Below are 25,123 nucleotides of genomic sequence, written 5' to 3'. Positions count from 1 at the left end.
GCCGGCGAACAGAGCGAATATTTACCATGGAATCGTCTGGAATCTATCTACCGAAGATACGCCAAACGCATGATCAGTCAAAAACCGTCCAGGCATCAGTCTGCTGACAGCTTTTGGTACGCAGCCAGGACCAAGATGTGGCTGAAAAGCCCTTGTGGACAGGGGAAAGGAGTCAAACTGGTGAGAAAGCAAGGCAGTAGACTGCTCATTATTGAGCTACGGACAGGTAAAAAAAGCTGATGACCTTGAAATTGGTCCTATCAAATGTGTAAAGAGTTGCCTGTTCGAAAACCACGTAGTTTCTTTATGTCTTTTGCCCCAAAAGGCGAAGTAACAGGGACTTGACATTAGCAAATCTCAGGTGTTGAAGCACGACAAAGGCGTAGAGCATGGCTTTCTATTGCCATATTCTACTCATCAAATTCGCGCAAGGCTATGGCTGAAATGGTGTACATGTGTGGCCCAGCAGACTCAAATTCTTGCCGCAAGTCCAATATCTTGTCCTTACTCTCGAGGCATCTGCTTGGAAATGCTCTCCAAATCCAGAACATTATCATTGCTAAGCCTCTTGGAGATCGCGGGTAGATTGAACACTGCTTAACAGCAAGACGCCTGGCAACAGCCTGACCGCCTGATTGTATACCCACTATAACATCACAGCTTCAAACCGTGACTAGGATCAAGACGCTTTAGATGGCATGATTTTTTGTTGTACTGGGCAAAGAGGAATGAGAAAGTCTTGAGAGACAAACACAATTACAATTCGCTTTGTTGTTTAATTCGTGAGTGAAGGTCGTAGCGCTGTCCACGAATATATTCTTGCAGAAGCCAGGGAGCTAATGGGACAGGGCAATAACTCCACTTTACCTCATACAAGTCAAGAAGAGTCTGATCTTGATTTTGCTAGAAGAAGAAGTTGATCTTGATTTTGCTCTAAATTTACATACTATATAGTTTCACAGTATACCTTACTCTCTTATGCTTGATTCCTTTGAGAGGACTATTCATCTCAAAGCTGGTCAACCTGCATCCGCTTCACCGGTCTCTTTCAGCAACCTCAGCATGCGCTGAGCAGCTTCTGGCAACTCGATGCCCTCTTCGTCTTCGATCTCGCTATTAGCTAACTGTATCAGTTGGGGCTCTATTCTTTTCCACAACGTGCCCACGGGCACATATTCCTCTACAAACTCGAGGATATGCAACAGCCACTCTGGATCATTCCCCTCTTTGAGTATAGTCTCCTGGATGGGACCAATTGTCAGCTCAGGGAAGCGAGCAAGCTGCTTTTGGCAGGCCAAGTAAGGCGGCCAATTGGGGTCGGCAAGCCAGCCGAGCAGCTCGTCAACATACGGCTCCATTTGCTCTGCCGTGTGCACCCTTTCCGAGAGGCTTCGAAATGCCATATAGTCGAGCTTGTGCTGCGGCGCCCACACCAAGTCCGGATTGTCGATGAATCTGATTGCATCTCTTGCTCGGGCTGCCAAAGAGGGCACCGACACTCCCTCGGGGCTGGGTGCGCTGTCGGCTGAAGCCAACGTCTCCAGGGCCGGTCTGTAAAGCCCCAGGGTAGCTAGGGGAAGATGGCTGACTATGTCGTCGAGAGCTGCGCAGACGACGAAAAAGTCGGATTTTGTCTTGATAGGCTTGGACAAGGTAGAGGAGACGCTGGAGACGACTGACGGGTCGGCCGCGCGCCGGATGACCTCTTGCTGCGCGCCTGGCAAGGAGCTCTCGCCGCTATCAGGCCGAGCAGCATCTTGTGATACTGCAGCGTCGCTCATTGCGGTGTTGGTTGTGTTGATCCAATGAAGTGCAACGCCGTCCAGGGGTTTGCTCCTTAATGGCTTCCCCGAGGGCGTCGTCGCTGCACCCTGCGCTCCCCGGCTGTCGAGTTTAAGCTTGTGCCGCAGTCCTTTTGGCCTGGACGGCCCTGTGTTAATGCATGGTATGCGTGCGGGGAACAAATGAATTCCACTGCTGCTTTGTACTTGCCGTAGCCACTGCTGCATAAGGCACACGGATGCTGCTATATGTGTTGTTTAAGCCGAGTCGACGACTCTGCCTGGCTGCCGGGTAATCCGTGATAGCGCCGCAGTAATCATCGGGCGCAGCTCCGTTATACATGCGCCGAGGCCGGATTTCACCACCTTAGATAAAGCACCAGGCCAGGCACACTTGCTCATCTCAGTGGTGAGGATGTGGACCTCATTCAAGCAGTATCTGCACTCTGCACCTTTGTTGTCCTGTTCTGCTCTGTTCTGCTCTTACTTTTACTCCCCCCCCGCTGACAGCAGCCTTACAGTACACGTCAACTCTCAAGCTACTAAAGCACATCGTCTGATTCGGCTCTCGCAGGTGGACCTCGACATGCCGATAATGCAATTAGGCCTATGTACGGAGTACAGTCTCAGTGATCAGTGTGGCTGGTCGCTTCAGGGCCCCCGAGGCGATCTCATCTTATGGATCACCTTTTTTTCCCGCTTCGACGCCTAACCCAACGCAGGCGCTACGGCTGATCTCCCGATCGTGGAATCCTGCAAAAACCACCAGAAATGTCTGTCCTGGAATCCAGCGCCCAGGCGCATCCCCAGCCTGCCGTCTGGAGGAGCACCGCCGACGACGACTCGACGCTGCTGGACGACCTGGATCATGAGCCCAAGGTGCTCAAGTGGTACGGCGACTGGGATGAGTGGCGGCGCGATATTCAGCCCTATATCGACGTCTTTATATGGCGATACATGTGGTCGGACAAGGCGTCAGACGACCTGTCTCCGTGCCCAATCCCGCCGCAGGTCCAGCAGTTTAACCCTCACGCGAGAGACGTTTCGGAGCTCACCAAGGACGAGTTTGACGTGTACCACGACCAGAACAAGATTTACTATTCCAAGAAGCAGGAGTACGACCGCCGCAATGAGATGGTGGACAAGACAAAGGCGCTTATTCTGCGCACCATTGTCCCGGCCAAGGCAGAGGCGCTGGACGAGAAGCTCTCGCTGCGCGAGTGGATGATGGTTCTCCAAGCCACCACCGCCCCGACATATCGCCAGCGGATTGAGATGGAGCGGGTTCACTACAACAACGTGCTGGAGCGGTTCGACCTGGAGGGTGGTGAGGCGGACTGGGCCCACGAGTGGTACAGCGCCGTGACACGATGCCACAAGCTGAACTTCCCGGAGACGCACTGCGGCACTTGGCTGCGGGACGTGGCCGACTGCATCCTGCCGTACTCGCCGAACCTGTTTGAGAAGTTTATGCTGGGGGCTGACAAGCTGGATCTTGCTGCCATTGAGTGGAGAAGCAAAGCAGAGGGGGCTATTGATTTCCAGAAGACGCATAAATGCAGCAACAACAACAACAATAGCGACGGTCGTCGACGGGAAGAGCTTCAATCTGATAACAGCGACGCAGCATCTGCCTCTGTGCAGCCGCAGCCTTTTCGGGACGACAAGGAAGTGGTAGAACTGGCCGCCGCCACACCCGCCGAAGAGGACCGGATATGGACGTTCCTAGAAGTGTACCGAGAGATTCGCGACCTCGACTTTTCCGGATCAGAAGCAGATGTGGCACTCGACGACGGGGCCTCTTGGAAAGCGGATGACTCCCCCTTGTGCCCGGCCTGCAATCTCAAGGGCCACGAGCTGCGGCACTGCTGGTACGCGTTTGAAGATCGACGGCCCCAGGGCGTGATGCTGAGCCGGTCTCGCCTGCGCCGGGTGGAAAAGGCCATCCGGACGGACAAGAACTTGGAGCAGAGGGTGGAAGATATTTATACGGCGTTTACCGGAGGGCGGTTTTATCAGCGACAGCTTATGTTGGGCTCGACGCAGTCTACCTGGTGATTCATCTGATGATTGAGTGACTATTTTCTTTTTTTTTTGATTAACGTGATGTTGCAAATCGATGACTACGACACATGAATTTGACATGTATGATATTTGATCTACGAAATATGCGCAACCTAGAAGCAAAGCAAGCGACAAGATTCAATTCTTTCTTTCCTTATTTTTGAAACGGACTTTACGACAGATTTGGAGGAGACACGTCTATTTTCCTTGTTAGGTTTTTGGAATATATGATTTTTTCGATAACCTGATGTGCTGGCGATGCTTTGCGCTTCGCGGCTAGATGACGCTGACTGCCCCCCTTGACAGAAGCTTGAGTAAGGTAAAAATACAGATATAAATACAAAATTAACATTTGATTGTCCGAGATGCAGACAGACAGAAACTCCTTATGCCGTCCATGGTATTTGTTTACACATCTTGGCTCTCCCCGTGGATATATTGCCCGTAACGCCATTCATTGCACCACCATTCGCCTGCACGAGTTTAAAAAAAAAAGACACTGTCAAGAAACAAGAGGAACAAAAAAAAAAATAAAAAAGACTTCACGCAAACCTCACGTTATTCTCCATCACCGGAAGCCTCTCGTCCTCAAACCGCGAGCAGCAGCACCCCGGGCCATCCGAGCAACAAGCCCCCTCGCTGCTCGAGAAGCAACACCCGCGCTCGTCGGAACAGCAGCATCCCTCTCGGTCGCTGAAGCAGCAGCCGCCGCGATCCGAAAAGCAGCATCCGTCGCGGTCGGAGAAGAAGCACCCGCCACGGCTGGAGAAGCAGCACCCATCTTCCGAGCCGGATCTGAAGCCGCAGCATCCCCCGGAGCCTGAGGACCCGGCTTCCCGATGATGGTGGTGATGATTACGGCGGTCCCAGTGGTCCCATTGATGGTCGCAGCGCGAGGGGCGGCGGCTATCCAGGCCGCGGAGGTTGTAGTAGGCGCTGGCAGCGGTGTTGCTGCTGGCGGTGGTCGTGTGGCTCATGGGCGCGGTGAGCAGGTAGCCCTGGGTGTTGATACTGCCGCGGCCGCCGGCTCGGCCTGCCATGAGGGATGGGAGGGATGAGGCGCTGGTGTTTGATCGGACGGTGACGTGGATATGGGCGTCGCTTGGTCTGGGGCTGTTTTTGTTGATTTTCTTTGGTCAGTCACTTGATCTTTTTTCTATTCTGTGCAGAGCATGATCTTGAATAAATAAATAAATACATAAATAAAACTACGCATAATTGAAGTGTTTTCTTTCAGATGGAAATTTGAGAGCCAAAAATCAATGATGAAAAAACAACTAGGAGGGTCATTTACAGAGTGGAAATCTCGTATGAAGGCGGCAGCTCGGCCTCGTCGTCGGCCTCTGCAAAGGGAAATGCAGTGTCGCCAGCAGCGCTGCGGAGTGGGCGGCGAGCAGCTGCGACGACAGGGCCGGGTGGATCGAGAGGTGATCGAGGCTGGGGTGGACGATGAGGAGGAGGAGGAGGAGGAGACTCGGAGGTGCTCCGGGGCACGACAAACTTGTCGTTATTGATGACATTCATTTCAGGCATTTTTGCAGGGGAAAAAAAAAAACCCAAGAAACTATTGATGACTTGGTTTTTTTCTTCTTTGAAGAAAGAGGAAGAATGAAAGAAAGATGGGAAAAGCTGTGGAGATGAAGGCAATTCCTGAGACATCTCTTGACTCGGGAAAGCTTCAAAAACGATTTAAGTTTCGCCGTAGCTTGCCATACGGTATGACCCGGCTCTTCGGAACTGGGCTTGCTGGGGGGGGAGCGTGGCAAAAAAAAAAGAAAAAGCATGGCCTTGCTTGGCTTGTTGGTATTACAAGCAACGTGCCGAAATGGAACCAGTTCTCCATATTACACATGCCTGGGCAGGATTGGCGTTGGGGAGGCTGGCTTGCGGATGTAATCAAAAGCCCGTGGCGCTGCGTCGTCAGCTGGGCGGAGATGGGCTGAGGGGGAGCTGAGGTGTGGCTTGCGGACCAAGACAGGAATGTATACAACTAAGTAAGTAGTAGTAAGTGTAGACATGGTAAGGGTAAGTAATAAGGGAGGTAATATAAGCTGGGTGTTGTGTGCATGGATCGCATCGCCCAATATGGATATCGTTTATCAAGTGCCGAGGATGGATCAGTAGATGCTTGCTTGCTTGCAGCTTGGAGAAGCAGCTGTGCAGACCCAACTACCCACCTGGGTATATCGCCTCTGTGCCATTGCTCGCCAATAAGTGCCATCATTACTCTTCACTGCTCTGGGTATACCGTCATCGCCTCCTACAGCATCAATGATGGTCGAGCAAATGTCTCTTTCTGAGCGCCAGACTAAAACACAACACGAAAACCCGGCACCTGGCGAGATCCGGGATCCACCGCGACAGCAACGGCGTGGTGCTAAATCCTATTTTAGGTTATAGTACGGAGTTTACAATGGAGCAACACCAATTTACCGGTGCTCCATATGTTTGAATGACAGCTTCGTATGTATATCTAAAACATCTAATCGCTGGGGCCTGCTTGCAGCCGCTGTTGATCAGTTCCTCCCATGCCAGCATTACTATCTACCTTTGGTAGTTAAAAAGCATCCTACCCATTGTACAACTCCATGCCAACAGCCATTGGCCGCTATGAGACGGCCGTTGACGTGGATGCCCAGAATTCATTGAACCCATCCTGCGTCCTAAACTCCTTGCCGTGTTCAAGTAAATACAAAAAAACGAAACAAAACACAAAGCGCTACTCCGTATGCTGGTATCCAACAAATATGTACAAGAATCATAATCCGACCATGATCGATGCCGCCCCCCATTCTCGCTAGTGCTACGGTATGATACTGCTGCCACTAGCCAAAGCGCTCAGCTTTTCCTGCGCGGTATTTCGTAAATGGACACATCACCATTCTTTATACCTGCAGCCCTGATACAGTAACCGACGTCTCAGGCTGAGCGTTGTTCTTGGGTGTTTTGGGAGGAGCTATTGATGTAGCGGCCGAAAAGTTTGACTCGTCGACAGTGCCTCTCCTCCTTCCAATGATGCTACCATCTTCAGTATTTACGACGCCCAACGGCAGAGCAATGGCTGGATCGACCGTCTGTGTGTCAATGAGTGCAAGGCCCCTGTTGCGCCGCATGTACCGGGACAGTTCGACAAGACGGTTAAGCACGCTAAACTCCATCTTCAGTTTTATGCTGTATACCAGAGGTTTCCACGCGGTCTGGAGATCGTAGTTATCGGTATACAGGAGGACCAAGATGCTGATGTCCAGGGCAATAATGACCAGGTTGACGAGTATGAGATGCACCATGGTGGTTCGATTTGAGCCAGTTACAAGCCCCCTGTAGCTGCGAAGGATATTGTATGTCTCGCGGATATACAGCGCCGAAATCATGACTTCTTGGACAAAAAAGACTGTCAATTCGATCTTCTCAAAGATGAAATACGCCTGCTCGTATCGTTCCGCCCTCGGCGTGTTGCAGAGGAAAATCAAGACCGTGAGGGGCACCAGAAGCCAGACTGCATTGACAATAATCATGATGAGTACTCCCCGGACCAGCCTCTCTCTAGGCAGGACAATGTGCAGTCGGGAATACAGCACAAGTGACTGGCCCGTGACCATGGCCGCCCAACCAAAGATGCCCAGCGCAGTGTACACGTAGGTTGACAAGGATGCGCCAATGCTGCGGAGCAGATAACCCACGGCGCTCAAGACGATTCCCAACGTCGAGACAATGAAGCTCCAGCAGTACAGTCCTCGATAGTGCTTGAACGTGACGGCGATGTGGCACATCAGCTCGCCCGCGTTGTAGAGCGCCAGGCTGAAGAAGACGTACATGACGATCTTTGTTCGTTCGTCGTGGCCAAGGCCCTGGGAGACGGCATTGCTCGCCATGGCCATGATTCGACAAGGCTGGGTGGTTTTGATGGAGGGAAGGCGGATAGCAGAGAAGAATGGGATGAGTGGCACCGCTGCGCTGGTTTCAGCAGCATGTTTCTCTCTGCGGCAGTGATGGAGCTGAAGAGCTGAGGGCCATGCACACTTGATTCCTTGTTCCTTGTTTGCACCTGTATCGGCGAGATTTGCCTTGTCGACGCCAGACTCGGATAGAGGGACCCAAAAGAGCGAAACTCTCAAAGAGCGAATTCAAAAAACTCTGAAAGGCACAAAAAGGTTTAAAAAAAAAAGAAAAGAAAAGAAAAGAGAAACTGAAAAGAAGTAAAAAGCACGTGAAGGAGATTAGCCAAATATGTAGGAGAGAGAGAAGGCGCAAAAAGGCTCAGCTTGCCGCATGCAAATGCAGGCAGCATGTAATAAGGTACATGTATTAGCTCCAGACTACGTGCACCTTGGACCTTAGTATAGGCTCTGGGTTTGCCTGAAGACGATTATTATGCCGAGCTCGCCATTTTTGTGACAGATCAACAACGGGGACGTGAGAGGAGAGAGACCAAGGAGAGGCAAACCCGGTGACTGGGGCCGAGACCGAGAGCCCAAGAGGCGTCTCGCACTTGCGCACGAACAACAGCAACCACCTCATCCAATCCGACTATCATCGCACATCCATACATACCTTAGCAGTAGCTGCTGTTACATACTCCTCACTTGTACATGCATGCATGCCCCGGCGGTGCCATTTTTGACACGCCTTTATTATGCATATGCCCAAGCAGGGACTGACTGCCAGAGCAATGAGACATTCGACGCCGCAAGAAAGGGAGACAGACAGGGAGGGGGGGCCGGCTCCTCGCTTTTGCAGCCTTGGCAGTAAGAAGCCGAAGAGGCAAAAAAAAAAACCAGGCCCGTCACGGTTTTCGGGAAGCTATACGCGGGAGAGCTGGTTGGCGCGGCCGGGCCGTGGAGAGTAGCGCTGAATGATGATCTGGCGGTGGGCCCATTGAGCGATCATGCAGTCAGTCAGTGGAGAGGGGCTCTGCCTATTTTTTTTTTTATGTACTAGGTCTAGGCATTATTGCAAGTAGGTGATGCTACAGTGAGTAAGTGATGGCGGGCTCCGATTGGCAGCGATTGATGGGCTTGGAGAGGGTGGGTTTCTGGGGTTGATATCCAATGTCCAACTGGCTTTTGGGTCACAAAACGTGTGGTGACATCAGCTTGGGCGAGGTTTTGCTTGACGATCTCGTCAAATGTCGGGAGAAAGGAAGCAAGGCCATGTGTGTAAATGTAAACACAGAGAGGGGGGGATTCAGCTCATATAGAGTAGGTTTCGTTAAATAACTCTTTTGCCGTACTAAAACACCACACAGGGCCGGGGGTTTGCTTCACCGCATCCTTGCAATGCCCGGCAATGAATAGCACACCCCCTGGTATAAGGACAAAAAGCCAAGGCTGGGGAAAAAAACGACAAAAGAAGCAATAAGAAAAAAAGGCAACACCGCCTGCATCACCTCCCTACAGTTAATAGCGACTGGAGCGCTACCGGGTAATAATCAACTATAAATGGCTTACATGCCGCCAACAGCAGTGGAGTGGGGCTTATTGGCTATGGATATCCAAGCAAAGCAAAAGCAAAGCAGGAAAAGCTTTGGGCAAGAAAAGAAAAGAAAAAGTTCAAGATTGGAGGGACATTTTTTTTTTTTTTTTAAAAAAAAAGCAAGAAAAACGAACCATTGGATGGGCCATTATTTCGGCACCATCTAGCTGGAGGCAGCCCAGTCCCTTTTGGACCTCAGCTGTAAGGGAGGAGGCAGTATAAGCGAGTCTACCTATGTAAGGATTATATGGGCTGCATTTAGTTATGCTCCGTAATGCTGCTTATGATCATCTACTGCTAGTACTAACAAACAGGTTTCATGCAAGTATTATATAGATAGCGCAGCCATAGCGTCGCTAGCCTAGGGGAGGGTTTGAAATCATCCACGGCTCCGAGACTTCTGGCTGCCACCATCGTGGCCCGACAGAGAGAAACGAGAGCGGCCCAAGGGCCCGGATCTGGAGACGACTGGCTTAGCGATGCTTGGCTTGGGAATTGTAAAATAGCCGCCCCTGTCGTCTTCCGGCTCTGTTACCCGAACCCAGCGAGGCGAGCACGTCGTCTCCAAATCCATCCTTTTCTCCGGCAATTGGGCTGCCGCCTTGGGGCTCAGCCTCAAGTCCCAGAGACTACTTGTGGATCGCGGCATCTACGGTACGGCTTCAATAGTAATACCTAATGGGCCCTTTGACAGCAATTCATACCTTGCATGCTGGCACATGACATTACTGTGCGTACAAGTAGTACTTGCATGTTTGGGATAGATTGGAATTGGCTGTGAGGGCGGAGGCGTGAGTGCGTACCTCGTACACGCATTACGCAGATGGATATGGATATGGACGGATTTGGCTGCTCCTATTAGGTACCAAGATGGCCTCACGAGCGCTGCAGCCAGCTGTTATACCCCATATAATGATGGGTACCTGCCCGGCAGCTGCATTAGGAGACGATGAGAAAAGCCTGAACAGCAAATAGCAGCAGCACCAGTGGCAAGCCCTTCCCCAACGGTCCAGCCATCCATCGTCACATCGTGGCATTCCCAGCAGCCAGCTGTGGGGACCAGAATCCCGCGGCACTGGAAGTTATGCCTTTGTCAAGAGGAAGCAATCGTAGCGATTGAGACGTAAAAAAGCCCAGGGCTTCCCCCTTTGTCGACTCGCCGGGTTATTGTGCTATACTGTATGCGAGCATATGAGCTTCCCTGGCGGCATCTTGCTACGGGCACGCCGCTTGAGTCTTGGGACCGAACTCTTCATCTCGGAGCTTGGATAGGACATGGCAGCGCGCTTAACAACAGACGATGTGATGGCACGAAGCCATATGTGCCTAAGCTGAGCTGCGGTGGAGATTGCTTGGCTGAGAATCCCTGGTTGAGCTTTTTGCAAGTTTATCCGTCTTAGGTTTAGGGCCGTGGCTGATCTGAAATCCCCGCATGGGACGACACTGTCAGAGATAATATGGAGTACCTTAGTAGGTAGTTTATATATATAAGAACCTACCTTATATGTAGGTAGGTAGTAGGTGCCTACCTAGGGCATATAACACATTCGGAGTTCTGTTTCTATCAATATGAAAAAAAAAAAAGGTCTAGGGTAGGTACAGAGTAGCTTCAGGGTAAGTTATTTTGAGTCTCATCGCAAAATCTGGTCAGATTTGCTTTTTTTTTTTTTTTCGTATAGCTGTTCCCCAGGAGCCTAGCCGTACCGAGGATGCCTGGAAATCAAAGTTTTCAGACGGGCCCAGCGCCTCTGGCTGTTTCAGTGGGCGTTGGGCAGCGGGCGATTCAGGGGTTCAAAGCCCCTATGGTTATCGTTGGCGAGTTGGTTGGTTAGTTGTGTAGTCTGTTGGCGGCTGTGTTCTGATGCAGCACTTGTTCGAGCTGCGCCTAGTATAAGCAGGTGTGTGGCCCAAGAGCGTATTAAGCCGTAACGGGACACTGCATAAGGCATAGTGGCTTCTTGCGACCTCTTATTGCCCAATTAGAAAACCATCGATTGATAAAAAAGTTCGATCTGTATTGCCTTCAAGAGCCTAAAGTAAAGGGCTAATCTATACCCCATTCGGATTACGACGTAATTCGGTCGCCAGACAAGAACAAGTAATATAGTCGACGCATTTCACCACAATTACGCATATTACAGCGAAAAACAGTGTTCCTATATATGACAAAAGCCGACTGTCGACATTTTGGAGGGAATGCTCCTGAGTTGGCTTGGATGGCCTGACCATTGAGGCCATGTTGCAGCAAGCCTATGCTACTATACAACAGCTGCATTGTTAGCTGCATGGCGTTGACATTGATATCATCTGCTGCAACATACTTTGCAATCGAGAATAGGTTCAAAAGCAGAGACAGCGATCTCAGAGATTTACTCCGATGGCGACTACAAACCACGCTCTATCATGAAATCGTTAATATAATCCTATCTGTGAACCGACAATTATACTCAGCAACCAAGGAAGCGCGGGTTGTCACATCCTCGCCTGTGTTCGTTCTTACCTCCTGCCATTTCTATTGCCTCTGATGAACCCCGCACGTCGACTTCTTTGCGATGCGGCAACTTTGATTACACTCTGTTCTTTTCTTTCCTTCTTTTCTCTGCAGAGCTACAGCGTTAGAGCGGTCTTTTTTTATTTTTATTTTAATTTTAATTTTAATTTTAGTTTTTTTTTTTTCGATATTTTTTCGACACTTTTTTTCAAAAGCCTTTAATATGTTTTACATAATAGAACTGTAAGTATTACCTTATTATTCGATACGAATAGCTTCACCTATACTAACATCATTTGCTATCTTAGTATTCTTTCTCTCTATCTTATCATCCTCGCCATGTCGTCCGGAACTTGGGCTGTGATCAAGACATATCATTCTTTTTGGAAGGCTATGGAAACACGACTCCTTTAGGTACAATCTTTTGCTGTCCCATCCATGGCCACAGACATTCTGGGATTGCCACTGTCCTTTCTTCCTCGTCCCATCCATTCTCCAGCATCGCCGCCAAAACTCTAGGAACCGCCAATGCCGTACCGTTCGCCGTCCATGGAAAAGCTAGTTTGCCGCTGCTTGTCCTAAGGCGCGTTGCTAATCGCCTCGTCTGGTAGTCGGTGCAAAGGCTCGCGGACGTGACTTCGCCCCATCCGCCGCTGTGGTGCTCTCTACTGGGGAACCAAGCTTCCATATCGATCTTGCGGGTGGCGGAGGCGCCAAGATCAGTGGATGGCATGGACAGGACGCGACAGTACAGTCCTAGAGAGGAGAGAATCTCTGTCTGGATGTCTAGTATCTCGTCAAAGACTTCTCGCGCTTCAAATTCATCGGGGTTCGTCCACGCAAACATTTCCACCTTTGAAAACTCGTGCACGCGATAGAGGCCCTTTGTTTCGGCGCCACGAGCTCCAGCTTCGGCACGATAGCATCTTGATACGGCGACTCTCTTCATGGGCAAATCAACGGCGTCGATAGTAGCCATGGCCTTCATGCCGGCGAGAGGAATCTCAGAAGTGCCCGCTAAGCTCATCTCAGGTACACCTCGCTCAGCATCTGCTTGGGACTGGGCAATCGCATAGACTTGCTGCTCGCCATTCTGGTCTCGAGGCTGGAAGCCACAGGCAGCACCAATATGGCTGTACACCATGGTAGGGGGCGATACTTGCGTCCACCCATGCTTAGTTACCACCGCAAGGGCGTATTGGATCAGAGCTTGCTCAAGCTGTGCTGCTTCGCCAAGTAGGTAATACCATCCCCAGCCAGACGCCGTGGCTGCACCAGCAAAGTCGAGAATGCCCAATTCGGCGCCAATATGTACGTGCGACCTCCAAATTTTCTCAGGCCCCTGTTCAAAGCTCGGAGGCTCATTGATGTAGGTCAAGACTTCAGGTTCATCTCCCCTTGGCGTATCCGCGCTGGTGAGGTTAGGAATCTCAAGCGCCAGCGCCTCCATCTGCGCAACCGCATCGGCCTCCTTCTTCTCAATCACAATCAGCTCATTCTTCAGCGCCTTCGCTTCCTCTTGGACCTTCTCCCGGCTCATGTTCTTCACATCCTTCAGGTCCTCGTCATCGCTGCTAGTCGCTGAATTCGCCAGCTCTTTTCTCAGCAAATTCGACCTCTCCCTCAGCGTGCGGCCATCCTTTTGAAGTTGCTGCCACTCGGCATGCAATTGGCCTATTTTTGCAGGATGAGACGCCTGCCGTTTGTAGTTGCGCTCCAGGCAGGTATTCTTGTAGAGCTCCGGGTTCTGTCGAATGTGTTTGATGTCGATGATGGGTTTTGGTGCAGATGAAGGACGCTTGGCTTCTGAGAAGCTCCGCGCAGAGAAGATCCGGGCTTGTAGCCGCCACTGAGGGCAGCGCAAGCGGCATAGTGAGGAGATCATGGCGGGTTTTGTCGAGGCATGGTTTATGATGTCAAGCTCTTTGGAGCTTCAATCTCATGATGGTGGTGTGGTGGACAGAGCTCTGATATGCGATTAAGCGGGATCAGACAGTGTAAATTTTGCACTGTCTCGAGGCCACATGCGCACGACATTGGCTGCGTCCAGAGACGGGACACCGCCACCAATGACATAATAAGAATTCTCGAGCTCTCATTTAGAGTTACAGGCCATGTAGGCTATTTAGCTTTGCCAATCTTAGTTTCCTCATTCGAGACTGAAAGTTGCACATATTCCCACAGCCCTCGCATATAAAATTGCCAGATCAATCACCTCAGGCTATCTACACCGTATGTAAATAAACCAAGCTAGGTAATCAAGACTAATATTCAAATCCTTCAAATCATGACAATCGCATGCACCCACCCCCTTGCTGCCAGGCCGACTCGTGTGAATCAGAAATCTATGCTTAAGTCAACCATAAGCACTCTATTCATTCGTCACAAGCAAGAGAGCACATCAATTGTTATTAGAAATCTATATTTAAGATTGCCCCAGGCTGACTGATGCAATCGCTGTTTGATATCCACCCAAAGCCGACGACCGTGTTCTAGCATATCTAATACTATATCGCTCGTCTCTCATAGTAAAACATTATTCGTACTAGTAAAATATTATGATGCTTCCCAATCCAAGCTTTTGTATTAAAGAACAAAACGCCATGCTCACACCCCCGCTCGTCCATTTATAAAATGGTATGGTATCAGTCCATGTAAAAAGTCAAGTTGCTGATGTGGAAAGAAAACGAAAGAAATGGTAAAGGAAAGATTGTGGCCTCTCTTCGTAGCCTCTTTCATACGGTCTCAGCGGGACTACTAGCCTCGCTCTCCTTCTTTGGCGCATTAGCCAATGCTGCTGCGTTGTGCTCATCTTCCTTCTCTCTCTGCACCTCTTCGTTCTCGTCCACGTTGGTATCAGAAGATTCGGGTTCATCAGCCGGGGCGGAAAAGATGGGGGCGATCTTGCTCTTTGCTCTAATCTTGGCGCCGTAGAAGTAGAACACAAATGGAATTGGAGACAGGACAACGGCTACACAGCCGAGCAGAGTGCTAGCCCACTGAATGTGCATACCAACAAACATTTGACGGCCGAAAAGAGGGAAAGCAGCTCCAAAGAGGGATCTCATTAAAGTGTTTCCAGCAAGGGCTGAAGCAGCAAACATGAGGTAGGCATCGACAATATAGTTGAGAGCCTGAAGGAAAATCGACATGAGGCCGAAGCCAGTGAGAATTCCACTGACAGCTGGGATTGCCCAATGGATATCCGCTGAGAACCCAGTCCTGGAATTATTGTTAGTTACTAATTGCTATTCTGGTGATTCGGGAGATCAAGAACTTACCATCCAAACCAGAAGATGCCGCCAGCAAAGGCAATACCACCAGCCATCATGTTTGGCAATCGCCACTCGGGAATTGGGATGCCATGGTTAGCAGCAAGTTTGCGATTATACCACGGCACCTGAAGAATGATGGTCAAAGTGGCAAGAAGCTCACCAATAACCAATCCGAAAAAGGTCAAGCCAGACAGACCCGGGGAGAAACCATGGACGCCTTGGAAAACAAGAGGGTACGCAGTGAAGAATAGATAGAGCAGCCCATAAATAAAACTCATATACAGTGAAAGGAGGAAGATGATGGGTTCAGTGAACAGAAGCCGTATCGGACGAAGGAAATTCTTGCTGACGAGTTCGCCAAAGTCAATCTCGATTTCCTCCTGCTTGGCGTGGATGCCCCAGTTCTTAGTACGTCGTCGCAGCTCCGAAGCCTTACCAACGAGGATGACTGGTGGATAAGACTCCTCGAGAAAGAACAAGTCAAGAATAAAAGCGACAAATCCCATAATGGCACAGATATACTCGGTCCAGCGCCATCCCAGATAGGATGTTACAATGAAGCCGCCGATAAAGGGTGCCAACATGGGACCGGTGAAAACGGTCATGGAAAAAATAGCAATCGCTGTTCCTCTAGTTCTATTGTCAAACATGTCGGAGAAGACGGCGGCAACGACAGCAAGCGGGCAGGAACCGAAGAAACCAGCGAAGAAGCGACAGATGAGAATCGTCTGAATATCCTTGGCAGTGGCCGTCGCGATGGTGAAGAGAGAGAAGCCAAAGGTGGAGAGGACGATGGGCAAACGACGGCCCCTCAGCTCAGACAGGGGCGCCCACAGCGAAGGACCAAATGCGAAACCCAGGACGTAAAACGAGGTGCCCAAAACGCCAACCTCGAGGCCAACATCGAACTTTCTGGCCACGGTGGATGTCGCAGAAGAGAAGATGGAAGATGTGAAGGAGGCAACGAATGTGGTATAGGCCAACATGGCAGACGTCAGGAGCTTCTTTCTTGTTGGCCAATTCTGGGCATGCAGAGGATCGTCAGGCCCATCGAATTCGACAACGTATTCCTCCTGGGCGGGTAGTAGCGGGGGATATGGCTTGCCGCCGCCAAAGGCTGGCAGAGGCTTTCGTGATGCTCTGCTCTCTGAGCGGATCGAGCCTCCGACGGTGTTAACGTGCTGGCTTCTCTGGGTAGCAATTCGACTGAGAGCCGTGGTATGACGCTCCAGATCGTTCTGCGTTGATACGCGACTCATGTTAGTTCGGCGGCGGTAGATGCTGTCGCGATCCGAAGACGACGAGGCAGACGAGGCCGTCATCGCCCGTTCAATTTCATGGCTCGCCCGCTGATAGCGACCAGCAGAGGCGTCGCGCTCTGCCTCCCAGAGCTCTCGTTCGGCGGAATCCATGATGCCGATATCAAAGGTGGTACAGCGCGCTCAACGTGCGCCTCTTCTCGTATGATCTGCTCCCCAATCGACAATGGGAGAGATGGATATAAGACAGGTATATCTATATCAGACGCTAGAAGACCGAGGAGGACGGTGAAGAAAAAAAGGATACACCGCCGATATAAATGATGCTATCAATGGCTGAGAAAGGAACCAATTGGCCGAGTAAACGCCAGAAGGTGGATGGAAAAGAGGGGAGCCCGATTGATATAGTCCCGGTCAGAGCTAGGGTGAGAAAAGCTTGACGGCGCAGGGGACGGCAGTTGTCGCGATAGGTGGCAGCGAGGCCGCGGCACAGGTACTGAATACGGCGGTGATCGGAAGCTGGCCGGGCGAGATCCCATGTACTGTTTACTCGTGAGGCACGGCCCTAGCACTGGAACAGGGCAAGTGCAGAGACGTCTAGTACGCGTATGGGCTAGAGCCAGTGATTGGCAGGGCTCTAAGCGGGGCTGCTAGTTAGGTAAGGTGGGGCTGCTGTAGATATAGTGATGTAAGGTGCCTATTTGACACTGGCAGGCGTGGTCTAGGGCGCGGCTCTGGCAATAGGAAAACTCTGTTTCAGTGGTGAGTGGTGGAAGAGGGTCCTGGCTTCGCTAAAGCGTAGGCGGATTTGGATCGATGCGATGCGAAGATGACCAGCGAGTCTGGATGAGATTTTCAAATGGGACAAGCAACTCCAACGCGCAGCAGTGCTGTTCCCGTTATCGACTAACAAACAGGGCGAACAAAAGTATCTCAGAGGGGAAGCTGAAGGAATGCTAGCACGGCTTTGTATGCATGTAAGATAGACGGCGCAACGCTGCTCTTTAAGTGCCACGATGATACGACTCGAGCTACCAGCAAGCAGAATGTCACTTCTGACTGACAGAACTGGTATTTGAGTTAGACTTGATTGCCGCCATGCTAGCTGGACCCATTTGGTCGATTCCTCCCAGCTCGCCCCGACATTAGCCAATGTTCCATTGTAATCCACACGGCACCGGCGCTGAAATCTCTGCGTGCGCAGCTCTCCCATCTCATCTCTCTTCCGTCGCAAGCCTAGGCACAATGGTATGGAGCCAGCTAAAGCCCAAGGACTTAAACGGGGTCCAGCCAACACGTTAATGCCGTGCGAATCCCGGCCCTTTGGCGTGGCTCCACCGCCAGAAGCATGTTGTGTGTGTGTTCCAAAATGCCAGCCGAGAGCCTTCAAGAAGAACTACGTCATGCTGCAGCGAATGGTTCTCGGCAGAGGCGAAACCGACGAGGTAGCCCATTGGCATGGTCAGATCTGCCGGACTCTCCATGGAGAACAGGCCCGTGAGGCTGTGGCATTAGAAATCGCATCTGTAGATTCCCTTGCCATGCGCGTTGTGGATATCGATGTGATCGTTGCGAAGATCGATCTGTTTGGTTCGCCATGAAGCAAGGGCCGTCGCCTCCGTCACGGAGCATTTCGCAATGCGGCTCACATGAGCACCTGGCACTCCATCTCGGGCAAGGGTTAGGGGCAGCGAAAGCGAAAGCGAAATGATATAGGGGCAGGAGTTGGATGCACTGTGGAGCAGTTGCTTGACGATGAATTGAAAAGACAAGGGGCTGAAATTTTTTTTTCCCTCGACTCTTCTCTTTTCGACATGTTCTGGAAACGATCGGGCATCAACTGCTGGTTCCTGGCACGGCTGGGCTCTCCTGGACCTACTACGTAGTATGTAAGCCCAGCGTATACTGTAACGTGCACGTATAAGAAAAATTCTGCGCGATACTAACGCTAAACCGCGAACCGAGAGCGAAAAGCCAACTCGGGCAAGGTAAAGCGGCTGTTGTCGGGACCAACGCCGCTTACTCAGGGTGAACTCTCCCGTTAATCCCTACAAAGGCAAAAAGTGGGCACAGCCCAGAAGAATCGGACAGAAAAATGACAGTTTGCTCCTCCAGGCGTCTCTAGTAGATTCCACCTTTTGTCGCGGACCGGCCACCTTTTATGCGCCGGGCTGAGGTCGCTTCTGATTGGCCACTGCGCCATGCCGGGACGGAGAATACCTCTCAAAGTCCGACTGCACCAAGACGGAGATTTCAGCAACGCAGAAAGCTGTGACTGCTACTCTTGTTAAGCATTCAGATTGATTATAGTAGTGCTTGGCCTTGTCTTGGCAAGAAGTTCCCGTACCTGGAGATGGGATGCATATCTGATGCGGGAACACTAGCTCCCGTGCATAATGAGATGGTAGTGGTTCAGCTTCCTTGCGCAACTGGCAGAGAGCCACAGACGGAGCTGCGATAGGACAAGGCTACAGCGATGCTTACCTAACCGTACCTGAGCAGGCCGGAAGCAGAAAGATGGGGACCGCCAAAACGAAAATACACACACACGGAAGATTAAGAACACCAAGGTTTATAAAATGTTCTATTACGATATATTATCATGTATGGTAGGAATGGCAATAACAGTAGAAGCAGTAGGGCCTATATATGGGCGTAGTACTATTCTCAAAGCAGAAACCTCTTTCGAGACTTGCAGCTTTTAGGCTAGCAACTAATCCGTTGGCTTTGGCCCTATGAGACTTTCAGCAGTAGTTTCTCTTGTATGATCATAACATCGACCGGAGATACTCTCAGATCCTACGATCCTATGCCAATGCACACAATACGTAGCCATTGGCTAGGATTCAGGAAAAAAGAGAAGAAGAAAAATCCCGTTTTGCACAAGACTGCTGGGTTTCTTTTTTAAGCAGTCAGTCATGTTGTTCTAAGCGGCCAGTGAAACCATGCGTCTCTCAGGAGCTTGACAACGGCCTCCAACGGCAACTCGCTCCCCGCGGCCAGCGCATTACGTGGCAGATAGTCCATGTGAAGGATCCATAAGAACAAACCCTTTTTGCTACTATTTAATTTCGCCAATAGAAAGCCGCGCGATGATGATGCAGCCGCGTAAACAGCTATCATTCTTTACGCGTCGCTTGGAGTTGAGTAGACCGGGCGTTTCGTAAAAGTCCGCGCCAAAGTGGCTTACGCTTACAAGATGACACGGGCAAAGTCAAAACGGACCGTAGGCGAATTCAGCACAGGACCAGGAGTTGTCTCAGAGGAATACAAAAGGAATGCGAATGGGCCATTTTGATTCTGGATAGATCAGAAAAAAATATCAATTCAATTCTACGGTGTTCGCTTTCCCGCCTACATCTGTACATCGCTAACATTCTCAACACTAAATACACTGCACAACTGCCATCTTACTCCACACCAGACAACCACACTACTTAAAGACACAAGCAGTCGAATATGCAGAACTTACGAATTGCCATCATTGGAGCAGGCCCAGCTGGTAAGTAGGTCCGATACGAATCATCTCAAACCGATGGCTAACAATCAACCCAGGCTGCGCGCTCGCCCGACTTCTTCATCTTGGAGGCATCGAAGCCACCGTATTCGAAGGAGAGGATTCCGCCAGTGTCCGGTCTCAAGGCGGCACTCTGGATTTGCACACTACCTCGGGTCTAGCAGCCGTCAAAGAAGCCGGCTTGTGGGACGAGTTCCTGTCGCATGCTCGCTATGATGGGCAATATATGGCCATTACAGACAAGGATTTGCACTACTACGTCGTCCGGGGTCTTGATGCCGAGTCCAACGTTGCGTTTGGAGAACGCCCGGAAATCGACCGCGTGAAGCTCAGAGAAATCCTGCTCGACTCTCTCCCTGAAGGCACCGTCAAATGGGGCCATCGCCTGCAAAAGATCGAAGGCAGCACCTTGATATTTACCAATGGAACAACCGCTAGCTTCGATCTTATTGTTGGTGCCGATGGTGCGTTCAGCAAGGTCCGCCTATCCATTGCTCCTGAGCTGAAGCCGGAGTACACGAGAGTCGCAATGCATCATTTCAGCATCCCCGATGCTGAGAAAACCGCCCCAGAGGTTTACAAAATCGTCAACCGCGGAAGCGTGTTTGCCAGTGCCGATGGCCAGCGGTTCACTCTTCAGCAGATGGGCGATGGTAGCATCAATGCGGGCTTCGGCTTTGTGCGCGAGGATGCGGATTGGATGAAGCCTGAAAAGTGCGGCTACGACTCCCAAGACTTGGCCGAGGTGAAGAAAGCAGTCGCCAAGGAGATTGAACATTGGGGCCCCGAGTTTCATAGGGCCCTCGATGCCGCTCAGGGGGAGACAAGCACCAGATCGCTCTGGCGACTTCCCGTCGGACAAAAATGGCAGCACAAGGCTGGCGTCACTCTTATTGGCGATGCAGCGCATCTGATGACTCCTCATGCCGGTGAAGGTGTCAACCAAGCTCTTGAAGACGCCATGCTTCTCGCTCGTGTGATTCTCAAAGCTCAGAGCAGCGAAGAGCTAGACGAGCAGATCGTTGCATTCGAGTCAGAAATGATAGCTCGCGTCGAAAAGATTCAGCAGCTAGCCTGGGATCGCTGCCAAGGCTTGATGTTCACCCCCGGCGTGCCCAAGACTCTCATGGATAGAATGATTCAGCAACGGATCAAGGAGGCTAAGGCGATGGGGTTGGATGCAGAGCAGATGAAGGCGATGGATGCCGCTGTGGCCAAGGCACAGGCTCAGGCAGATGCTCTGAACAAGGCATAATTCATAAGCAGCAGCGTGTAATATTTGTCGTCTCAGCTATGTTATAGCTAAGATTATTCATTTCTTTGTCCTCTGCGTTATGTCGCTGCTTTGGTGTTGCGTTTGACCTTACTTGTTGGGAGCAGTAGCGCTTGAATCCTCTTGTTTTATCGCATGATTAGCGTCATCAGAAACTGCCCATTGAATACCTAATTACATAGTTCCTATACATATTACTCGCTACCTACCCTATTGTTGAGCTTTGGTGTTTCTGTTGCATAAATAAAACCCTGGAATGGTATAGCCAGGCAACGGAGTGCCGCGTACCTACTGCGTCACTACTACAACCCCGCGCCCAAGCGTGCACTCATTCCGACTTAGACGGAAGGACTACTTCATCTTCAACTTTGTAAACTCCAAATTCAGCATCATCACCTCCGTTAACAACGACAGCTAGGAAATTGAATTTGTCCACTATGCCAACCGAAGGCGTATACATACGTCCATCCGGACAAAAAACCTTTATCCCGCTGGAAAACAATCCCGAAGTCTTCACATCGCTCGTGCACGACCTCGGAGTCTCTCCAGATCTCGGATTCTACGATGTCTACAGTCTCGATGATGCGGATCTCCTTTCGCTGGTGCCGCGTCCTGTCTTGGCGCTCATATTCATCACCCCAGAGCCCATGTATTATGCAGTTCGCAACCAAGACGGAACTGCCGTGGGTCCGCCTCAACTGACCTACGATAAGAGCGGTGACCAAGAGCCCGTCATTTGGTGGCAACAGACAATTGGACATTCATGCGGCCTCATGGCGTTGCTACATTCGGTTGCTAATGGAGAGGCAAGAAAGTTTGTTATAAAAAACTCTTTCCTGGATGGTTTGTTGAACCAGGCCACGCCGCTGAAGCCCGTCGAAAGAGCCGCTGCATTATACAATAACGAAGAATTGGAAAAAAAGCACATGAAGGCTGCTAGAACTGGAAACTCCCAACCACCTGGTGCCAATGAAGACAATTTTAACCATTTTATATCCTTTGTCAAGGGAAAAGACGGCCATCTGTGGGAGCTGGAGGGAGCCACCGATGGCCCTCTGGATCGCGGACTAATGATCGAAGGTGATGATGTGCTTAGTGACGGGGCGCTGGATTTGGCTGTGCGCAAGTTTTTGAAGGCCAGCGATGGGAACCTGAACTTTAGCATTGTGGCATTGGCGAAGAAGCCGGAGTGAGATTGAACAAGTGGTATGCCATGATGAAGACTGTAGTGCTGCAGCTGTATGCGGTTGTGTAAGTCATTAATCGGTCGCATTATTTCCAACTACAAGAACGTAAGAGAAGACATTAAGAAATATGAAGGTAAAATAAAATAAAATAATGATAAATTCAATGCCGAAGTTGGGTTGCAGTGCATACATTTGTATGTACATACCTAGTATATATGTAGTACACACATATCTATGTATGTATGTAGGGCATATCTTATCTGATCTCAAGTTTCGGTCTGGGGGCGGGACGGGAAACGTCACCGGTTCTTAGTGCCAGGGTCACGCCGCCAGTTTCGGAACTTCGAATCTCACTTGCTCCCCAAAACAACAACAACTTCATCCTCACTCCCCCTTGCGGAAAATCCCCCGCCAATGAGCTTGATGAAATCCCGACACTAGGCGCCCGGGCTTTCTATCGCAATGGATAGCTCACAAGCGCCGCTCATCTCGAGCAACCGCCACGATGAGGATGCGCCGTACGATACTGTCGACGACGTGCCTGGGCCGAGAGCTGCCGCGGGAAAGGCGACGAGCGGGCGACCTGGAGTGTTTGTTCTGATCTTAACATTTGCTGCTGGAATTAGCGGGCTATTATTTGGATGTACGCATTTCTAATCACCTCAGGACTGGTGTTTACAGAGAAGACGCTTACCAGCCGGGGCTCTAGATGATACCGGTGTTATATCTGCCACCCTCGTTTCGATCGGAAAGGCGCTATCGGACCGAGACCTCACTTCGATGGACAAATCAATCATTACATCTTCTACTTCCCTTTTCGCGCTTCTCGTCTCGCCATTCTCGTCTCTTATTGCCGACCGGCTAGGCCGAAAACGGGTCATTCTATACGCCGACGTGCTGTTCATCCTCGGGGCGGTTCTGCAGGCTGTTAGCTCTACTGTGCCAGCCATGGTGGCCGGTCGCTGCATCATCGGCGCGGCGGTGGGTGCTGCAAGTTTTGTAGTGCCATTGTACATTGCCGAGATTGCACCATCGTCGTATCGAGGTCGTTTGGTGACTATCAATGTGCTCTTCATCACTCTCGGGCAGATGGCGGCTTACATCATCGGCTGGGCGTTATCCACGTATGCGTCGAAAGAAACTGGGTGGCGGTGGATGGTAGGCTTAGGAGCTTTGCCAGCGGCTCTGCAGGGTGCCCTTGTGGCCTTTATGCCAGAGACACCGCGGTGGTTGGTAAAGGCTGGGAAATCTGAAGATGCCAAGCGCGTTGTTCAAAAGGTCAATGGCGTACAAGGACGGTTTGATGGCACTGCAGATGCCATTATCAAGGAGATTGAACTTGAGATCCGAGAAGAAGACGAAACACGGCTGCTTCACAATCGCCAGACCTTTGGTCCGTGGAATGGGCTCTACGTGTGGTTCGAGCTGTTGGGCGAAGGGAAACATCGCCGCGCATTAGCAATTGCATGTCTCTTGCAGGGCTTGCAGCAGCTAAGCGGTTTTGTGAGTGCCAACTTGAATGATCCTTCACTACTTGCAGACCCGAGTACTAACGTTGACGGCCCAGAATTCGCTCATGTACTTCTCGGCCACCATATTCTCCATTATGGGATTCGAAAGCCCAACCTTGACTTCACTCATCGTTGCCGTTACCAACTTTGTCTTCACGCTTGTTGCGCTAGGTTTAATTGATAAAATTGGCCGCCGACGGATCTTACTCTATTCAATACCCTTGATGGCTCTAGGACTGCTCCTGGCCGCGGGCGGGTTTTCATATCTGTCTCTGGAGCAGGCGCCGGACAGTCGCAGCAATGCCACGATATCAACAAATGAAAGCCAGGGAAGAAGCGGCCCTGCCATCGTCGTCCTCGTCAGCATCATGATTTACGTCGCGTCTTACGCTCTTGGCCTGGGCAACGTTCCATGGATGCAAAGCGAGCTATTTCCTCTGTCGGTACGCTCGGTAGGCAGCGGAGTTGCGACAGCCACAAACTGGGCAGCAAACTTTGCCGTTGGGTTGACATTCTTGCCAATGATGGACGCGCTGAGTCCGTCCTGGACTTTTGTGCTCTATGCAGGAATCTGCACTATTGGGCTTGGCCTTGTCTGGCGGATATACCCCGAGACGGCAGGGCTGAGTCTGGAGGAGGCTACGGCGTTGCTGGACAACGGATGGGGCGTACGATAATTTGCGGACGATCTACTCCGTACGTCGTACCTGTATCAATGGTTATTTCATACATGCATAGAATAGCGGATATAGACACGTGTAAGTAATCCATGGCCCTGCTCTATGGCACAAGCACAGTATTGCCGCGACTCCTTAAAAGCTGCGTTGCCGTGGTAGCTGTGCCAGGTATTGATGCAAGGTACCGCAGATCCGTGGCTGGGCCCCCTTACTTTGTGCCGCAGGGCAGGGTGATGGAGCGTTCTAGAAAAGTTCGACATTATAACTTATACTGTGCGTATATAACAAAACTCGTCCCATTTGGGGGCCATCAGAAGCCTTTTTTCTCCTCTCCTACTGCATGTATGTAAGAAACACCTGATCCGAGGCAGTGATGGATGCAGCAGTCGGATCTGATGGGATTTTGTGAAACAACCAGGGGGCGAATGTCACCCCAGAAGGTACATGCATGCACAAGTGCCGTCACCCTCGCATAGGCAGAAGTCGTCGAACCAGTTTGTCGAGGCTGCCAGGCACGGCATCGAGATTTATTCGTGCAAATGCCATTGCCGCCAGATCCCCCAAACGATTGCTGGGCGCCAGCGTCGTATCGCTTCTGGATATGGCTTTGGGCAGC

General features: G+C 50.9%; 9 protein-coding genes across 9 annotated transcripts; 4 read left to right on the top strand and 5 right to left on the bottom strand.

Annotated features, from left to right (window-relative positions):
* Window positions 1–888: 888 nt before the first annotated feature.
* TrAFT101_010105 (uncharacterized protein) lies at window positions 889–2,272 on the bottom strand. The gene has a single exon (XM_024908017.2). It carries the CDS (start codon window positions 2,007–2,009, stop codon window positions 1,020–1,022), a length of 990 nt encoding a protein of 329 aa, XP_024760952.2. The 5' UTR covers window positions 2,010–2,272; the 3' UTR covers window positions 889–1,019.
* A 280-nt stretch (window positions 2,273–2,552) lies between these two features.
* TrAFT101_010104 (uncharacterized protein) lies at window positions 2,553–3,839 on the top strand (the record flags this gene model as incomplete). The annotated part of the gene is made up of 1 exon (XM_024908018.2): window positions 2,553–3,839. The coding sequence occupies one exon, from the start codon at window positions 2,553–2,555 to the stop codon at window positions 3,837–3,839; it is 1,287 nt and encodes a 428-aa protein (XP_024760953.2).
* A 392-nt stretch (window positions 3,840–4,231) lies between these two features.
* Window positions 4,232–5,488, bottom strand: TrAFT101_010103 (uncharacterized protein; the record flags this gene model as incomplete). Its single annotated transcript, XM_024901879.2, has 3 exons — window positions 5,140–5,488; window positions 4,403–4,958; window positions 4,232–4,318 (listed from the first exon to the last, which is right to left on the bottom strand). The coding sequence occupies exons 1-3, from the start codon at window positions 5,376–5,378 to the stop codon at window positions 4,232–4,234; spliced, it is 882 nt and encodes a 293-aa protein (XP_024760954.2). The 5' UTR covers window positions 5,379–5,488.
* Window positions 5,489–6,152: 664 nt separating this feature from the next.
* On the bottom strand, window positions 6,153–8,567 carry TrAFT101_010102 (uncharacterized protein). The gene has a single exon (XM_024909736.2). It carries the CDS (start codon window positions 7,721–7,723, stop codon window positions 6,731–6,733), a length of 993 nt encoding a protein of 330 aa, XP_024760956.1. The 5' UTR covers window positions 7,724–8,567; the 3' UTR covers window positions 6,153–6,730.
* A 3,489-nt stretch (window positions 8,568–12,056) lies between these two features.
* On the bottom strand, window positions 12,057–13,944 carry TrAFT101_010101 (uncharacterized protein). The gene has a single exon (XM_024908020.2). It carries the CDS (start codon window positions 13,691–13,693, stop codon window positions 12,200–12,202), a length of 1,494 nt encoding a protein of 497 aa, XP_024760959.1. The 5' UTR covers window positions 13,694–13,944; the 3' UTR covers window positions 12,057–12,199.
* A 242-nt stretch (window positions 13,945–14,186) lies between these two features.
* On the bottom strand, window positions 14,187–18,413 carry TrAFT101_010100 (uncharacterized protein). The gene is made up of 2 exons (XM_024900112.2): window positions 15,090–18,413; window positions 14,187–15,030 (listed from the first exon to the last, which is right to left on the bottom strand). The coding sequence occupies exons 1-2, from the start codon at window positions 16,493–16,495 to the stop codon at window positions 14,544–14,546; spliced, it is 1,893 nt and encodes a 630-aa protein (XP_024760960.2). The 5' UTR covers window positions 16,496–18,413; the 3' UTR covers window positions 14,187–14,543.
* Window positions 18,414–19,401: 988 nt separating this feature from the next.
* On the top strand, window positions 19,402–21,334 carry TrAFT101_010099 (uncharacterized protein). Its single transcript, XM_024908021.2, has 2 exons — window positions 19,402–19,844; window positions 19,898–21,334. Exons 1-2 carry the CDS (start codon window positions 19,802–19,804, stop codon window positions 21,112–21,114), a joined length of 1,260 nt encoding a protein of 419 aa, XP_024760961.1. The 5' UTR covers window positions 19,402–19,801; the 3' UTR covers window positions 21,115–21,334.
* Window positions 21,335–21,509: 175 nt separating this feature from the next.
* Window positions 21,510–22,610, top strand: TrAFT101_010098 (uncharacterized protein). The gene has a single exon (XM_024908022.2). It carries the CDS (start codon window positions 21,570–21,572, stop codon window positions 22,323–22,325), a length of 756 nt encoding a protein of 251 aa, XP_024760962.1. The 5' UTR covers window positions 21,510–21,569; the 3' UTR covers window positions 22,326–22,610.
* An 83-nt stretch (window positions 22,611–22,693) lies between these two features.
* On the top strand, window positions 22,694–24,822 carry TrAFT101_010097 (uncharacterized protein). The gene is made up of 3 exons (XM_024902483.2): window positions 22,694–22,962; window positions 23,029–23,822; window positions 23,887–24,822. Exons 1-3 carry the CDS (start codon window positions 22,782–22,784, stop codon window positions 24,505–24,507), a joined length of 1,596 nt encoding a protein of 531 aa, XP_024760963.2. The 5' UTR covers window positions 22,694–22,781; the 3' UTR covers window positions 24,508–24,822.
* Window positions 24,823–25,123: the final 301 nt, after the last annotated feature.

The sequence above is a fragment of the Trichoderma asperellum genome, chromosome 6 (assembly GCF_020647865.1).
Source record: "Trichoderma asperellum chromosome 6, complete sequence".
Classification (NCBI taxonomy): Eukaryota; Fungi; Ascomycota; class Sordariomycetes; order Hypocreales; family Hypocreaceae; genus Trichoderma; species Trichoderma asperellum.
This window is presented reverse-complemented; position numbering and strand designations above follow the sequence as displayed.